This window comes from Rhipicephalus microplus, chromosome 2 (genome assembly GCF_043290135.1).
Source record: "Rhipicephalus microplus isolate Deutch F79 chromosome 2, USDA_Rmic, whole genome shotgun sequence".
In the NCBI taxonomy this organism is placed as follows: domain Eukaryota; kingdom Metazoa; phylum Arthropoda; class Arachnida; order Ixodida; family Ixodidae; genus Rhipicephalus; species Rhipicephalus microplus.
In genome coordinates, this window is record NC_134701.1 from 198,887,717 (window position 1) to 198,906,694 (window position 18,978).

At 46.2% G+C, this 18,978-nt stretch overlaps 1 protein-coding gene across 2 annotated transcripts in view; it reads left to right on the forward strand.

Annotated features, from left to right (window-relative positions):
- Positions 1-896: 896 nt before the first annotated feature.
- LOC119170496 (phosphatidylinositol 4-phosphate 3-kinase C2 domain-containing subunit beta-like) overlaps positions 897-18,978 on the forward strand; it is a 29,342-nt gene continuing 11,260 nt past the window's right edge. Inside the window, exon 1 of one of the 2 annotated variants that reach the window (XM_075887236.1) lies at positions 897-2,357. Coding sequence is in view for 1 of the 2 variants with exons in the window: in XM_075887235.1 (XP_075743350.1) it covers positions 12,205-12,220 (16 nt within the window). In the remaining variant the exon portion in view is untranslated. Of the gene's footprint in view, positions 2,358-11,912; positions 12,221-18,978 lie in introns of those variants that run through there. The other variant, XM_075887235.1, reaches the window with a different exon arrangement.

An 18,978-nucleotide genomic window follows, 5' to 3' on the forward strand; every position in this document is an offset into this window, starting at 1 on the left:
ACGGGCGGGTATGTGTCGCTGGTATGCGGGTATGTGGCACAGGTGGTGGACACTTAGTATCTACCCAGGAACGAGGAGAACATACAAGGGCAATTTTAACGCGCGAGCATTAAGAAATACCAGGCATCGGTAGCACCAGCCCGACGAATGCAAAGAATAAATGTCTGGGTCTTAGCTGGAATCGAACCCAAGCATTTTGCTAGGCAACGAAGCATTCTACCACAGAGCTACGCTAGGTCTCAGAACTACTTTTCAAATAGACATAATTTTCGTGAAACGTCAACAGTGATTTTCGTGAAACGTCAACATTTATACATTTATTTAGCGTCATTTCATGACGCATCGCTCAATAAAAGAAATTGCAACACGGTCACCTTCCCGTTGCATGCTTCGCATAACGTCGATTCTTAAGTACGTGGGATCTGCCTCATTTTTTTTAGTTTCCTGGCTATAGCCAGTACTTTATCCGTGAAATGGTCAGGATGCACAACCCGCTAAAATAATTAGGATCGGCACACTACCCACTTTCCGTTGCGTAAAGATAAGGGAATCAATTCTCTTGAAAAAAGACGACAGGAATTGGGCATATCGGGTGAACAAAAAAAAGAGAGAGGGTAGGGGATGATTAAAGGGCCACTTGCTAGCCTACATGCACCACCTCTCTCTCTTTTTCCTTCTCCCTCAAGCGCGCGCAAAGACCCTATCTGCGAAGACGTCGCTTTCGCTCCACGTATCAGCTTACCGTCGCTTTCCCCCCTTCCCTGTTTTCTTGGTGTCCGCCCCCCGGCGTCGCTACTTCCGTTTCCGTTCCCCCCCCCCCCCCCCCCCCCCCCGCGCTCTGCGCCATCGGGGCGTGCCGCACGCACTCGCACGCGGATAAGCTGCAGGGCCGCGGAACGCGCGGGAAGCATCCTGCGCCGGGGCGCGCTGTTGCAAGTCGCCCGTGCGGTGTGTTTACCTAGCGCGCCGGCTGCTCCCGCCACCACGTTATATACCGCGGAGCTCTCGCCTCGCTCAGCCGTGCTGCTGGAATTCGAGAGTCAGCTGCGTGCTCCTATCAAGAAGTTTTAGCCGTGCCGTTGTCCAGATGGGAGGAGACGCGGCGCCCGGAGGCACTTTGTCCCCGAGTACCATTCCCCGGTGATGTACTGCGTTTGTCAGAGCGCGAGCCGATGTGAATGTTGGCGAAGGAACGGGCACCCTGTTTTTCCTAAATGACCCAGGCGAACCCAGCACTAATCTACTCATCGAACCATCATCATCCATACGTCTGTCCCGGCACGACCTCCCTCCCATGGTTGTGTAAAAGGGAAGATTTGTTTCATCGTACTTGAAGTGTGTCCACGACGTGTTGTGAGACCCGGGCAGCAGAGACTGGACCGATAGCGCCTGCAGTGAATTGGACAAAAGTGCCGCAAGAGGATATTCATCGTGCTGCTACTTCGCAGAAAATTTCGATTGCTGCCGTTTTCCAGACCATCGAAGCGAGCGTTTCAGTTAGACCGATTTGGATATGCACTCGCGGCAGCGTCTCCATTCAGTGCTGTTCACGTGGAAGACCAGGTATTTAGACTTTCAAATCGGTGTCTGGTCCATTTGGATAAACGAGGACCTTAAGTAGACTGGCAGGATCGACTCGATATATTTGGGATGCTGGAGTCACAAGCGGCAGCTAACCCCCATCACCAGCGAAATACATCTGAATGTTCAAATGCGCGACAAGCGACTTCAACGCCAACTTTTCCGTAAGAAGAGTGATCTCCAAACTGATTCCGGATGGTTTCGGTAAAGGACAGAGTACTGAGTGTTGCACGACCACTTTCACGCACCTGGAGTATCTCGGGGTGAATCCGTCTTGTGTGTTTGCTTATTCATCAGCTGAAGACTTGTTTGTGTCCATCCTCACCAAAAGCTTACCAAGAGTTTATTGCACACACAGCGGCGAACTCCTGAACACGTGCTACCGAGAACGAACGCCGGCTCACAGAACGTGCTAAACGATATACAAATCTTTTGCACAGTCTCGATGAAACTTCGGATGTGACTGCCATTGTTAACATATTCTCGTCTTTGCATTTTTGCGCTGGGCACCTGTTGCTGTGGGCGTTATGTACGCCACACGTAATTCGACGCAGTCACTCTGTTGAACTAAACGAGTACACCGAAGAGGAGCGTCACAGTGATACGTGTCATCTGCGATATACGGGATTACGCCTGGATATCTCGCTTATCTGCAGGCTCTGACCGGAAGGCCTCCTCCAGTGGCGGACATCGGAATGTGAAATACGCAAGCGGATCTGGAGCACGGCTTTGTGCACTACACCGGCGGAAATGGCTGAGAAACCCCGTTAAACGAGGTAAGCTTGTTTTAGTGCTGATAGCGCTCGCGTGTGGGAGTTATCGTGTGGCTATCTTTCCCGCCTGTCTTCACCTTAACCACACCTCTGTACTTTTCCCTTCTGTTCTTTTGTTTTTCACGCCATCTTCCATGTACACTGCCGTTGAGCTGACCTCTGCGCGATACAATTATGCAACGGTGCACATTTTTTTATCTCTATAAAGTATCTCGCTAGAAGCAAGGGAAATGTTACATGAGTGGGCAGGAAAGGCACATAGTTACCTAACCACGGAGATGCAAACAAGACCGGCTGCCTGATTTTAAGCATCAGGCACCTAATTCACAGAACTTTATCTTCCTAAGCGCTATTCGTTGCCGGGCCGGCCTCGCTAATAATATGTCCAGCACATGGATAGGCAGAAACTTTTTTCAGCTTGGCTCTCACAACTAGTGCGCCAATACTCCCGGCGTCGCACCCAATAACTCGGATGGAAAAACGAACGAGACCGAAAAGAGAGACACAAATAGATAGAAATAAGGGAAGTAACAACATGAAAATATAGAGAGACATGGAAAGAAAGACAGACGGGGGAAAACCGTCAAAAAAGATATAAAAATACAAAGAGCAAAACATGTATCGAGAAATATAGAGAAAAAAAGAACAATAGGGAAAAAAACTGATAGAGAGAAAGACAATAGAAAAAAGACAGAAAGAGTGAGAAAAAATTATGGCGAGGAGAAAGAAAGAAATGAACGAAAAAAAAAATAGAATAAACGTATAGAAATTTTTAAAAAATAAGAGGAAGAAGAACAAAGGTGAATAGAAACATGAAAGGCCACCCAGATCTGATATGATTGGCAACAGCCACACCACCATTGTGAAGCCGCATTATTTCTTTGAAACTCATGGCATTTTTTAACGAACTTCAGCGACTTTGAGCGTATCTATCTATCTATCTATCTATCTATCTATCTATCTATCTATCTATCTATCTATCTATCTATCTATCTATCTATCTATCTATCTATCTATCTATCTATCTATCTGTCTATCTATCTGTCTGTCTGTCTGTCTGTCTGTCTGTCTGTCTGTCTGTCTGTCTGTCTGTCTGTCTGTCTGTCTGTCTGTCTGTCTGTCTGTCTGTCTGTCTGTCTATCTATCTATCTATCTATCTATCTATCTATCTATCTATCTATCTATCTATCTATCTATCTATCTATCTATCTATCTATCTATCTATCTATCTATCTATCTATATAGCCGCTTACATTTGGGTGCTCTCATGATCACCCCCTTAGCTTGGCATGAACCAAAATTGGCATGGGAGGGTAAGATGGTTCGACGAATATGACGCGCTGGTCAAGGCATGAATAATGTCACAATCCCGTCGCGTTCGTCGTCAAACACTTACCGCCATACCATGGCACATGCCTACGGGCGGTTATGTGCCTCTGGTATGGGGGAATGTGTCACAGGTGATTGACACTTAGTATCTATCCAGGAACGACGAGAACACATATGGGCATTTTTAACACGTGAGCATTAAGCAATATCCCACATCGGTAGCGTCAACCAAACAAAGGCATAAAATAAATGTCAGTGTTAAGAAAAACCTCACATAGGACCCCCCGACGAATGCAAATAATAAATATCAAGGTCCCAGAAGGAAGCATTCTGTGTGGCAGTACAAACATTTTATCACCAGGTTTCGGAGCTACTTTTCAAACAGACGCTAATCTTCGTAAAACGTCAATAGTGGTTCCAGTGCTCCCCACCCATAATTGATATGTGGAGTTTAACGTCCCAAAAGCACCATATGATTATGAAAGACGCCGTAGTGGAGGACTCCGGAAATTCCGACCACCTGAGGTTCTTTAATGTGCACCCAAATCTGAGCACACGGGCCTACAACATTTACGCGTCGATCGTAAATGCAGCTGCCGCAGCCGGCATTCGATCCCGCGACCTGCGGGTCAGCAGCCGAGTACCTTAGCCACTAGACCATCGCGGCGGGGCGTGCTACCTACCCAATTTTATATGCATTACATATGTACGTCTTTGATACAGCCGTCACGACGGGTTAACGTCAATTGTGATTAGGTGCCATGCGGTGAAGTTGATTTATGCAGAAGTGTCCAGGGCCAGCATCGTCGCGACCATCAGCGCTTCATATCAGCTTTTGCTGTTGCTAATACACATGTTCTAGTTGACATCATTGCGCAAGTGTTAACAACTGGTTATGTAAACGTCTGCATCTCTTCAACATATGTCTGTGCGTGCAACATTTGTACATATATTTAGCATCATTTCATGACGTGCGCTCATTAAAAAATGCAACACGGTCACCTTCCCTCCGCATGCTTCGCATAACGTTCATTCCCAGGTGCATGGGATCTGCCGAATTTCTTCAGCACAAAGCCTCTTTGTCAATAGCAGCCCACCTTTGAACAGACGATCAGTGCGAGCAAATGAAATCAATATCTAGTCCTTTATTTAACCCACAAGTGCGCTACCCTCAGCTGCATATTCAACATACTGGTCGCTCCCGTCACGCTTCAGGCGGAGACGAGGTAGTATAGTTGCACGTACGTGCTAGGACATGTCTGTTATGCACGCTTACGACACGACAGCCGAGTCAAAAGTAAAGTGTGCTTCGCCACGCTGTTTTCGGTGACTAGCCCGATTAACTACGCTCTAACTACATGCACACGTCACGACGCGTAAGCGCGAAACGTCTCGACTCGGCGACGCGCCTACTCCACATGTAAACAGAGAACGCGTTGTAACGCGTGCGTTTGGGTCCCTAGCTTCTTTCCACGTTTCTCCCATTTCCCTTCCCCGCAGGCACTGCGCCGTGCTCCCTACCGGGCTGCAGAAATTGGGTGCCTTTTTCCTCTTCTAACCACTACCACCACCACCAGGTCCCTAGTTGGACAAACTGCATAGCAGTAAAGCCAGCTTTACAATAACGAAAAGCACGCGAGAACAGCACGTTCGCACTGAGCGATTTTTTACACAATGTTTTGAACGTGGTTTTTGCTAAAGGGAAAGATTTATGTTGAACTAACCCCCGAAGTAGACATCGAGGCTTCGACATTTTTTTTTTTATGTCCCATTTCTATGAAGGAAAATCTGGCTATAAGGTTAACGCACCTAGCCTCTTACCAACAGTGACGATGGCAACGGTGTTCACCGAACCGAATTTGTGATCTTATAAATGCTATCTCTCAATAGGACTCAGGTATGTAACAGCTGCACCTTACCGGTACTTACCCACGGAGCAAAAACCTGGAGGCTTACAAAGAGGGTTCAGTGTAAGTTGAGGACGACGCAGCAAATTAATGGAAATGAAAATTATAGGTGCAACCTGAAAAGACAGGAAGAGAGCAGAGTGGGTCAGGGAACAAACCGGGGTTAAGGATATATTATTGTTCAAATCAAGAAGAAAATAGGCATGGGCCGGCCACGTAGCACGTAGGCAGGATAATTGTTGGTCATTTTGCTGAATTGGTTCCAAGAGAAGGCAAGCGAGTGAAGGAGGGACAGAAATTTATAGGTGGGCAGATGAGATTAGGAAGTTTGCGGGTATAAAATGGCAGCAACAAGCACAGGACCGGGTTAACTGGCGGGACATGGGAGAGGCCTTTGTCCTGCAGTGGGCGTAGTCAGGATTATTATTATTATTATTATTATTATTATTATTATTATTATTATTATTATTATTATTATTATTATTATTATTATTATTATTATTATTATTGTGATGATGAAATACCAGTAATAAGCAGCGGCGGAGTAGGAGGCAGACTTCGCTTCGTCACACGTTTACTGTACCGCTTGCCTTGCCTGAAACTGCGACTTCTTTTGGCAGCATCGAGCTGGTGAAGTACACATAAGTTCTGCGTGCTGACTCAACCAGGATTACCTACCTGCCCTTGTTTAAACTCTGAAGCGAGCCTCACAGGCATCCCTTCATCACACGATCCGTGCCCTCGACTCATTCAAGGTTTTTTCATGCAAATTTCTCGCAAATTATTAGACGTCCGAACCTGTACACCGCTTTGAGTACCGTTCTTGACATCTTCGTAAGGACGACGCTGCTGCGTATGACGATACTTATTTTGATCAAAACTGCCCCGGTGCACTTGCGCCTATAAACCGGGTATGTATACCCTCAAATCACTTGCTAAAAATGTTCGATATAACAAACTGTACGTAATAATAATATCCGGTGTTGTTTTTTCTTTTCATGTCAAAACAACGACATTATGAAGCACGCTGTATAGTGGAACACTTTGAAACTTTGCACCGTCTGAGCGTTCGTTACCGTGCTCTGATATCGCACAGTACGCGGGTTCACACGGGCGGTGCTGGTGAAGAGCGTTCAGCAAAAAGAGGTGTGGGACCTCTTTAGATGTCCCTACAGACTATTAGTCTATAGGCACCCGGCAATGCAGTTTACGAGATCTGATGGTAGCGCCAATACACACAGCATAGCGAGTAGGCGCAGCAAAACCGAGTCTTCCAATGCGTAGCCTAGCGAGTAGACGCAGCAAAACCAAACTTGTACGTGCGTATCATTTTTTTAATTGTAAGCAAGGGGGTCATTACTGATTATGTAAGCGCCCAGGAAGCGTTCTTTGAAAACGCGCCAAAAAATTGCACTGACACTTCGGCGTGTCACTGCGTTCAGTGAGCGTTCCATTCTCTTAGTATCCCTGGCGGTTGGTACCAACAATGCTGAGGCTGCCCAAACAGCTTCGTCACGCCCTCTAGTCCACTGTCGGGTGCCTATTCCATTGGTTGAAGGCGCCGCCGCACCTCTCTGTACCAAGGCCTTTTGCGCATGATGTTCTGAACAACCGACCTGGACCGCCCCCAACCCTCTCATGCATAGGGTTTGGGTGCACGAGAAACAAGGGCTGCATTGTTTTGACAGGTCCACAGCGGGGCGAAAGAGATATCGAATGAGTTTCGTCGACACGAGGTTTTTTTTACAGCGCGCGCATAAATCTAAGCAAAGGCGTGCGTAGGGTTTCCCTTCATGGGAGGAGGCTGAAGTTTGTCGCATGCGCCCCCCTCCCTACTGAGTCTATGTATGGGGCAGACTTTGTGTCCCCCCCCCCCTTATAGGTGCCTAGAGAGGGGAGGGGGGCGCCCCCCTCCCTGCCACTCTCGTGCGCATGCATGCCTATGAATATAGGTGCACGGGTGTTCTCACATTTCGCCGGTGTCAAAATGCGGCAGCCATTGCTGGGAATGGAAACCACGCACTCGAGCTAAGCATAGCGACACCTTAGTTGCTACCCTGCAACGGTGGATACTGAAACATGAAAGAGCCGATAAGGGGAGAGCGGCGTGACGTCGCACGCAATACCGCCTGTGTATATATACACGTCCAACGTCCGCTGGAAATGGAATCACGTTTCGTTTACGCTACACCGTCAACGCGCAAAACGTACAGAAGCCCACTGCGGCAGGATGCGAAGTCGTTTACGTGCGCAGTTCCCCGACATAAACGAATATGAACGCGAACATCGTCTTTATACATTCAGGATGTGGGTGCTTCTGTGCGTCACTTGCGTATAGAGAAGCGACGCAAGCCACGTCCATGTGTTCGCAGACAAACTAGCAAACAAAAGCTCGTAGCTATATTAACGTGAGCCAGAAAACAAAACAAAACAAGATGAACTTGTATAGCAGCCACAACATATATGCACACAGCAAATCTATCTAAATGCAAATGTAAAACGTCGCGTCGCATTTACACTGCAACGTTCCTCCTCTCTCCCTCCATTTTCTCTCTCTCTCTCACCTTTAGCGTCTTGACGAAACAATGGATACGCGTAGTCTGAACAGCAATCGCAAAACTAAATACGCGTTTCGTCATAAAGGTTTGGGAATTCATAAATAAAAGCTACCCCCTTCCACATTTTCCTTTCCTTTTTTTTTTTGTTCTTTTACGCAACGCCAAGACACTCCGACATTAAACTTGCAGGACGAAAACCTGTTTATACAAATTCAGCAGGCAAGCGTCGGCATCGTGTAAACCAGCAAACATTTCTGGCGGTGATTGATTGATTGATTGATATGTGAGGTTTAACGTCCCAAAACCACCATATGATTATGAGAGACGCCGTAGTGGAGGGCTCCAGAAATTTCCACCACCTGGGGTTTTTTAACGTGCACCCAAGTCTGAGCACACGGGCCTACGACGTTTCCGCCACCATCGGAAATGCAGCCGCCGCAGCCGGGATTCGATCCCGCGACCTGCGGGGTCATTTCTGGTGGCGTAAGCTGTTCCTCCCGCAAGTGATTGCTGCGTCCGTACTTTTTTGTCTAACGTTCTCCTTCGACTACGTTCCATTCACTCTTCGTTCGCTCGTGTTCCTTTATGCAACTCTGTTTAGGGTGGGATGTTCGCTTTCATAAACTTCACTCTCAGAGTGAAAAATTCAGCCAATCTTATCCGAGGACCGGTAGCGTTAATTACTGGCGACGTAATTTCGTTTTACTTCGATGAGATGACCTTGACTCGTTGTTGGCTCAGACGACATTCGCTATTGCCTGTAAAACATCGCAGTGAATGCTGTTGTCAACCACCACAGTGATCTAGCGGTTATGCTGCTTTACATGCCTAGCGCTTGTGGAATTCGTTCCCAGCCGTGCCGGCCGCATTTTCTATGGAGGCAAAAAGCTGGAGGCCCATGTGCTTCGATTTAGGCGCACACAAGAACGCCCCTGGTGGTCGAAATTTCCGTAACCCTGCAATATGGCGCCATTCATAATCGTATCGTTATTTTGGTACGCACATATAACAACAGCCCAAAAATTATTATAATGTCGTGCTATCGCACTAAATGCAAAGCACTTCAACTCGCCCTTGTAGTTGCGTGCAGCAAACTGGTTGATCCTCTCAAAACGTGCCCAAAATAAGCTGCACGGCTGGCATGAAAGAGTCGCTTGACTAAAATTTTACCCGATGCAGGTGCCAATGACCCCGGTTTACGCAGTCCACTGCATGTATATCCGTCATTTCTTCCTTCGATAACAACACAAACTTCTTGAGCCCTTTACCCTGCAGACTGAGCACGACTCCGTGAGGTCAAGATGATGTAGCACTTGGACGCCAAAAGCTCCTGTATTGTTTAACTTTCTCAGACTCAGTATTGTTTCTAATCGTGTGATACTGTTATCATTATTTACTTTTATTATCACTATGCAGAAAGGCGCTGTAGAGCAGTCGCCACATTTCAGGCGACGAAAAGCGCTTGCTCTACTAATCGCTCCCTCCAGTGTCAGAGTAACGTAAAAAGAAAGAAAAGGAAATGAACTTGTGGCACTACAGCGCCAGAGTCGTGACTAGAGGGGTGTCTGCATGCGCGCACTGTGCACGCGACGGCTGTGAAAAGTACGCCGATTCCGTAAACGGGACTCACGGCCAGCTGTTCATCACGGGCGCTACGTGATGTCGGGTACTGTGTTATTGTTTATTTTTGTTTTATTCGGGGATACTGCTTCGTTAACTAGCAGTGAAGTGATGCCGCAGTGAATACGACACCTAGATGCGCTGCAAAAGGTACCCTCAGTACTTAGGTATCAGCATGTCCCAGGGGAGAGGTGATTCTTAAGAGAGAAAGGAAGAGAAAAGTGAGCCCCGTAACTGTCTGCTTCAGTGAGCGACACCTCAACAGTAGCTCACAAGGGATGGGGGTGAGGAGGGATAAAAGGGGTAGGAGTAAAGGTGTAGAAAAGAGGAAGAGACGTGAGGTGGTAAGCCATAAGGAGCGACAACAAACTGAGGGGATAAGAGAGACAGGAAAGATGGAAACACGGTCACAGGAGTCCGAGCACGGGGCACCACTTGCGAGAGCTCTTGTCGGCGTCAGTAGATGGCGTAGAGCAAGCCCAGTCGGTCAGAGCTGCACTGTCGTTGAAGGTCATCGGCGTCAGGGGATGACGTAGGGCGAGCCCAGTCGGCCAGAACTACGCTGACGCCGGAGATCGCGAGGGCACAACCGGTCGGCACGGAATCCAGCAAGCGAGTCCAGGGGGACATGGGTGGTGTTTATGGTTCTGTCAGCGGCGTAGTATTATGCCGTGACGAGTGTTTTTGATGTCTGGTTCTCAGCTGTGCTCGTAGCCACGCATACACGATGTCGACTAATCAATCGATAAATTGCTTGATCAGTCGACCGAAACATTTATCTAGCGCTCGTATCTTTTCTAACGGCTATACTTGATATTGAAAACGCACGCTAACACAGGAAAACGAGGACATCCTATCGTTCCCCCCCCCCTTTTTTTTTGTAGATGGAATACCACAGCAGATATGCAAGACTAAATAAAGCCCAAACTTTTGTTCTTCTTACCTGTTCTTACGGACGGATCCTTTCATTTTATTTAGAGAACAATTGCGCAGCTTGCAGAATAGTGGGGCAAGGCTAGAAACTTCCCTGATGCATTTTTCTTTCCCTCCGTTTTTTTCTGTGGTGTTCCTGTTTCTTTCTATTTCTTCCTTCCTCTCACTATGCGTCACCTTGTCTTTCTTTTTTCTTTATTCTCTCTCTCTCTCTCTCTCTCTATTTCTTGCTTCCTCTTTCTTCTAATGCTCTGTTTCTTTGTTTATGCTTATGAATTGCTATCCATTTTTCCCACCTTTGTTCCGCGTCTGTTTCTTTATGTCACTGTCTCGTTGTTTCTCTGTCTTCGTACATATTTCTTTCGTCCATTTTCTCTCTATTTCGTTCTTTGTTTTTCTTTCTATCTATTTCTAACTGATTGATAGATACGTGGGGTCTAACGTCCCAAAATAACCATATGATTATGAGAGACGCCGTATAGTGGAGGAGTACGGAAATTTCGACCACCGGGGGTTCTTTAACGCGCACCCAAATCTGAGAACGCGGGCCTACAGAATTTTCGCCCTTATCGAAAATGCAGCCGCCGCAGCCGGGATTCGATCCCGCGACCTGCGGGTCAGCAGCCGAGTACCTTAGCCACTAGGCCACCGCGGCGGGGCCTCTCTTTCTTACTCTCTCACTTTCTGTTTACTGGTTCTCTTGCCCACTCTAATTATTGAATACCACGCCGGACAAATCGACGCAGTGGGAGAGCAATCCCCCATGAACACGCAGCGAATAACTACGAAACGGAAGCGGATGAAGGCCACCCCCGTCACGTGCGACTCTTCATTGGGGAATGATATATCCGAGGTATGTTCTTAATACCATGGTGATAAGGGTTGCAGCGCAAGCACGAAGGTGCTAGAAGAAACGTGAACCGAAAGACGAGGCAAGGAAAGCAAAGAGGACAACCCTTATTACCGTGGAATTTAACCAACTAGCCGAAATAGCCGTTCTTCTTCAATGTATGTTCTTAAGTTTTCCGTTGCCTCTACACCGCACAACACTCATTGAGGAACCAGCAGTATAATCTAGCAGCGAGTGTTTCCGTAGTGTATACGCCGGCCGACTCAACTCATTCTTTGGGAAATCATAAGCCCCTTCGCCGCCTCTGGGTATTCCTCCTTCTCCATGGTCTACCAATTACGCGGCGGCGAAGCCATTGGTTTATCGCCGAGAGGGGTAAGGACATCCACACACTGGCGATAACGGCAACCGTTTCCTTATCAGCCCGCATTGTCTGTCACGCACTCCCTCGATCGTTGCTGCCGGTCCGTCCGCTTCGTAGAGGCGGCGAGGCGATGACTGTATCCGCACGACTGCGGTGAGCCCCCGGATACGTACAGGGACGCGCAGATGCTGGCGTCGCAACGTAGCACCTTTCGCGGCATGCGGTGCGAAAGCGCAGGAGAGCGCTTAGGGCTCGCATTATAGGCTGCAGTGTCGACCAACGGGCAAGCATGACACGACGCAACGGTAAGCTTCGTGTGTCCTTGTCGTTTTAATACGTGGTGGACCCGGTTATTTGCCCGCTCAGCCGGGATAACGCTAAGCCACTTGCGCCGAGCGTTATGTATATATGTTCGTTGCGCTAACAGCGTTAAGTGTTGTTGAAGCTATGGCATACCACCTCCGGTTAATATGAGCTGCTCGTACTATAAGCTGTTAGCGATTGTATGTGGCGTGGCTGTTGAACTGGATGCTTGCGTCATCACCGGTGACCGCACAAAATGTCAGCCAATAGCAAACCACTTTTCGCGTGCGGCCTAGATTAAAATTGGGCGCTTTTAATGAGATACGCACTGACTTTAATACAGCTGTACTGTTTTTTTAATAGTATTAGTGTGCCGAGGACATGACGACGCGCGAATCACGAGTTGCTCATGGTTTATACACTTGTTTTGTAACTTTACTGTACTAATGTCCATATCTACAATTCCCCTGAGAACCTATTGCTTGCGCGTGTCTTGGCTGTTACTTAGCAGCTATATAGTGCCGCCAATTGCAATGAGACCAAGCCATGGTCTTTCCCGCCTATTTATTCGCAACATGCAGGGCAGGGGTGTCATTCAATACACTAGGAAAAAAGAAAAACGAACAAACACATTATTTTGTGCTTGTGTGCTAGGAGTTGGATCAACGCGAAGCAGTCGGCAAACGTACAAATTACAAGCATGAAGGAGCGATCAGCCGCAGTTCACTCAACTTCGTGGTATCGCAATCGTCACATTGAAGCCGCGTACGGCTTCACGACGCTGTCCCCTCAAGTGCTTGATGATCTCGCTGCAGCGGCGACAAGAGCAACAAAGACGTACCTTTCCTGTTGCTACAAATATATACTCTTCTGAAAACTGCTTATTTGTGCACGGAATTTCAGCGGGACATCCGTATAGTACGTAATGGGTGGCGTTTATTTGCAGAAAATTAATAGACGCACAAAGCGTGGACCCTGCGAGAAACCTGGCATTGTGTTGCTATAACACGTTTTTACGCTAAGATAAGAAGGAGATATTAAAAGGCCTTTCGATCCAACGTCTTCAAAACATGTCTAGTCGCTGGGCTGTAAAATAAATTATATATATATATATATATATATATATATATATATATATATATATATATATATATATATATATATATATATATATATATATATATATATATATATATATATATATATATATATATATATATATATATATATATATATATATATAAAGCCACTTCGTTTTTTTAATAAATTGAACTCAGAAATTCGCACCAGCGAAAGCGGGCTATCGGCACGCGTCACGAACATGTAGTCTTGTCACAGCACAACGTTGTTTGGCTACAAATGTGGCTCCATCCTAACGCTTACAGTTTCAATTATTGTTTATATTTTCTTTTCGTTTTCCTATTTCGTTTCCACAGACTTGCATATATACGTATTTAACAGCAAACCAACAAATACGTCACTCAAATCACGTAACCAAACTCGGTGACGGTAGAATGACAGCTGTGAAAGTCCCTTGTATAGTTCCAGCGGCAGAAACTGCTCGGTGGTTCATCGAAATGAAATGGAAATGCTAACCCGAGCAACGGGGGAGAGTCAAAATGAACAGCCGTTTAACTTCAGCGCAGAGGGGATGCACTAGCGACCTGGCGATTTCCGTTCGTTGACAGTTATACACAGTATCACTGTGCAGACTTGGCACCAATGGCTACACAGGCGGCGCTGGTTAACATACTAAAGTTTACGTTCACAGAAATAACCGATAAAGCGGACGGTAGGACGACCACCGGCACAGCTCAATCAGTGCATTATACAAATGTTGCAGGTTCGGTACCTGCATGAGGCAAGCAATTGTTTCGTCAGCTTCAATTTTGGTATACAACTATATCACAATTACTATGCCAAAGTTAAATAAATAATGTTCGAAATGCTCTCCTTGCTCCTTGCTTAGTTGCTTTCTTTTGTGTGTTGGTTTTATTAGGCTGCTGGGACCTGTGACGAACAGAAAAATGAAGGCATGTTTTTTACTATATATATATATATATATATATATATAAAGGGAGAGAGAGAGAGAGGAGGGAGAGAAGAGAGTAAAAAACATGACACCTTTATTAAAGAGACCAAGCTTAAATAATTTTAAACGATCACAGTGAAAGACAGCACAGTCAGACAGTTCGGGTCCAATGTGAAGTTCGCGTGTCTCCAGTCTAGATCTAATGGGTGCAGCGACCTGTCCTTATCTTGGGCTCCGATCACAGCGGGCGTGACGGCCGCGGTGTTGTTGAAGGCGTTGATGTATACGCTCGCTCTTCATTGTTCACCCGGAAACTTTGGGGTGTTCTTGCCTTTGCACGTCAACCGCTACATACTTGGCGAACGTGTGCCACTAATCTCGTTCTATCGCTTTCCCTTTCAACATCCGCATTACACCCAACACTCATCTCCGTGCTACCCTTTTATAACTGGGCTTTAGACCCGTCTGTAAATAAGGCCACTAATCGTCGAGCCTCTGACTACGTATGACCTTACGCCCAGACTATACGACCTTAGTAGCCCCGCGGCGGTGGTCTAGTGGCTAAGGTACTCTCGGCTGCTGACCCGCAGGTCGCGGGACCGAATCCCGGCTGCGGCGGCTGCATTTTTTATGGAGTCGAAAATGCTGTAGGTCGTTTGCTCAGATTTGGGTGCACGTTAAAGAACCCCAGGTGGTCAAAATTTCCTCCACTATACGGCATCTCTCATGATCATATGGTGATTTTGGGACGTTAATCCCCACATATCAATCATTATATGAGCTTAGTATCTACAGCCAGCAAGGAAACGCAGACGTTACCACATTTTTTGTGTGTTTTAATCTAATGGCTTTTGTAATCCAATTATAGGAATGTACCGATCAAGCACACGCCTTCACGCTCAGTTTGCGTCAGTGTACCTCGGACATTGTCTAGTTGTCATTAAAGTGATGAGACACTTGCTTCGAATTTGAAAACATCTTTTACAGATAACGTAGTTTCGTATTCTAAGATATTGCACACGTACTGTATTGTAAACGCGTATTACTTTCCCAGTTCAGCATGTTTTTAAGTTTGGATATCATTAGCTGTAAATATATAGTAAATTATATCGAATATGACGGGGTTTGCGCAGGTGATTTAATTACTTTCATTTTTTTTCGTATTTCTTTCTTCTCAACGATTGGTGTGGCGTTTTTTCCTTGTTATCATAAGCCTACGAGTTGCGAGTGATATCATATCAAAGTAAGACCGCCTAAGAAACGCTTGAAAAGCTTCATATCTGCGTGGTTCACTGAAACCGATATATACACCCACTTTCTTCACATTACATTTCGATCTAATAACTTCCCCTATACTTTCCTTGGTATTATTGTCTGTTAGATGTCTATAATTCTATAATATTGTCAAAACACGGAAAAACGAGCCCTTAAAAATACACTCCTTTCCCTATATATATATATATATATATATATATATATATATATATATATATATATGTATATATATATATATGTGTATGTATGTATGTGTGTGCGTGTGCGTGTGCGCGCGCGTGTGTGTGTGTGTGTGTGTGTGTGTGTGTGTGTGTGTGTGTGTGTGTGTGTGTGTGTGTGTGTGTGTGTGTGTGTGTGTGTGTGTGTGTGTGTGTGTGTGTGTGTGTGTGTGTGTGTGTGTGTGTGTGTGTGTGTGTGTGTGTGTGTGTGTGTGTGTGTGTGTGTGTGTGTGTGTGTGTGTGTGTGTGTGTGTGTGTGTGTGTGTGTGTGTGTGTGTGTGTGTGTGTGTGTGTGTGTGTGTGTGTGTGTGTGTGTGTGTGTGTGTGTGTGTGTGTGTGTGTGTGTGTGTGTGTGTGTGTGTGACGCTATGATGAATGGGAGACGTGGCCTGGCTCATACCCCATGTTTATTCTGTTCTGACTTCTTCTTCATCGGCTTCTACCAACAATCGCTTCATACGTCATACGATTCCCCCTCCCCCCGAAAGAAGACATGGATTACGAACAAGAAAAAGCAAACAAGGAGAGGATAAAAAGTCACAAACGTCAAAATTCAGAATTGGTCCTATGCTCCGGGGTAGTTCCGTAAACTTTCAATGACTTCAGGGGAGAGTGCAGCAGTCCGGTTAACACAGGAGTTCTGGTGGGCGAGGCTGGTGGTTGCGTCCTGGATAACACAAAAATGCTTTGGACGTGGAGATAGGGGTAATCACAGCTGGTATTCTTGTGAAGAACGAATGAGGCTTGAACATCTTGCAGAATCGACAGTTCCGATATTGTAGGCATCGAATTCCTCGTCGTGGGTGATACACAGGCCATGCAGGCAGTTTGCGTTCGCGTTGATCGAGCTTGATTGGGCGCTGCCTGTGTTCCTGCCGAGTACAAGGGGTGCTTTTGTGGCTTTTGGAAAACTTTCCATAGCGATGTCGCAGATGTTTTGATCGAAGGCCCATTTTTGATCTCCGGTGGAGAATGTATCCACGACGATGGGCCTTTTCGCTATGTTTTTTGAGCCTTAAGAGTGGTTTACATGAAGTTTTCTTTCGTCGTTGACAGTGTTGAAGCGTACGTTGACGTTGTAGTTTCTTGCTTTCGTCGACTTGCTTGGGGTGTGACATTGATCGTGGTGTGCCAGGATTCTTAGCGATTCCTTTGTAGGCTTCTACGACGCCAACCAATGCAGCTGTTTTTGGTGCAAGACAATGAGGGGGGTTTCGCGCACTTGAATCTTCTGTATTCATAAACTGCTCATTGTTGGTGGTTGCCTGAAGAGTACTTGTGTCATCCGAAGTAGCACCTGGGCTTTTGTTTTCATCATTGGCAGTGAGGTTGTATACTAGATTCACGTCGCTTTGATCTTTTGATTGATGAATACCAGACACTTCTGCAAAAGACTTTTCTTCACAAGATGCTGATTGTGAATGCTTCTGTCTTTGTTGAGCTGCTGAGCTGAATACTTTGACCGAATAAGATTTCTGTGAACATTCGTTGTCTGGTTTGGTTTCGCGCGGATTTACTAACTCATCATGCGTAAATGCGTAAATGCGACGTTCTTATGAGGTGCTTCCTCAGGTTTATGAGTAATGTTGATGACAGGCGATACCAAGTTAGTTTGCAAGGTACGCATGCCGCACGAAGTATTAAATGCACCTGGGTCATAAATAGTGGATTCAAATCTTTTATGCAGCGAAGAGTTAAGCATTGGCGATATTTGCGCTGATGAGGAACCAGGTGGAAGGTTGTGAAAACGATCGCGTGGTCTTTCCGTTAGCACGTGGCTAGCTTCACCTGACGGGAATTGTAAATCCATGATCCCTGGTCGAATGCGTGAAGGCTGCTTATGACTGCGATGACGGAGTTCGAATGCATTGAGAGTGCGTGTTTTAATCGAATCTTCATTATAGTCTTGAAACCAGATGATCATTTCTTCTTTTATCTTTAGCCAAGACTCGTCGTTGTCGAATATGTGGGTGAGGTAAAATTTAAATGCCTCACCGGTGACGTAGTCGCTGAAGTTCGTAACCATCTCCCGTTCCGACCATGATGCAGCGGCAGCGTGGAGCTCGAACAGGTTGAACCAGTCCTGTACAGGTCCATCGTCCGCTGCTCCGGTGTACTTGGGAATGGGAAGGTCAGTCGATGGTGCTGTCACGATGCTGGTCATGGTGTATGCACTTGTGTGGTTCCCATTAAGTCACTGCGTCTGACTGAGGTGTTCGATGATGATGGCCGGTTGATGAAGTGGCTACCAGGTCTTCATCCTGCCGACTCGTGTGACGCTATGATGAATGAGAGACGTGGCCTGGTTGTTGTTGTTGTTGTTTTCCTGTGCAAATGGCTCGTACCCAAAGAAGGGGATTGGCCGATTATAAGGTGAATTTGCCCTAAACTTTCAGCACTGCGTCATTCCTACAATTTTTTTTGTAACTTAATTTTGATTTGAAATACCGATATCAAGTTTGCAGAAAAAAAAATAAGAAAAATAGTGAGACAGCAATTTAGCAAGAAAATCGTTTAGTCGCAGTGATGTATTCTTGAACGGCGAATAAAACATCCCTGTGGCTGAAACCCAGTGTAGAGGCTCCAAATGAAAGAAGATCAGGTTGTGATAGTTGCAAGCCCAGTCTTTGAAGAGGTCTGGTTCATACCCCATGTTTATTCTGTTCTGACTTCTTCTTCATCGGCTTCTACCAACAATCGCTTCATACGTCATATATATATATATATATATATATATATATATATATATATATATATATATATATAGAGAGAGAGAGAGAGAGAGAGAGAGAGAGAGAGCTTTTGGTACAAAGTCAAAGGTAAGAGGTACGTTGTAAAAGGTCATGCTCATCTGGGTTTTCAGCACCTCGCGACATCGCCACTAGTATGACGTACACAGAGGCCCCCTGTGACGTTCCACAAGTGAAGCGAGTATTGTCGACGTTGCAGAACATTCACGGGACTAACACGAAACCACGACTGGCACCTAACGAGGGCTATTGTTCCTCGCGCCCATCTCGCTCTCTTGTCGGGCAGCTCTAACAGTGGTTTTTGGTTGCTTACGCCAGGAATGCTTCTTTTTTATTTCATGAGGGGGGATACGCTGAAGATAACCACATCGTTTCGTTCACGTGGGTTCCCCGATTTGAAGTCCGCGTGTTCAGCGCCACCGAAACGCGCGTGGTCTCGGCGTTTTGAAGTGACCCTAAAATTGGCCCCAACTAGTGACGGTACC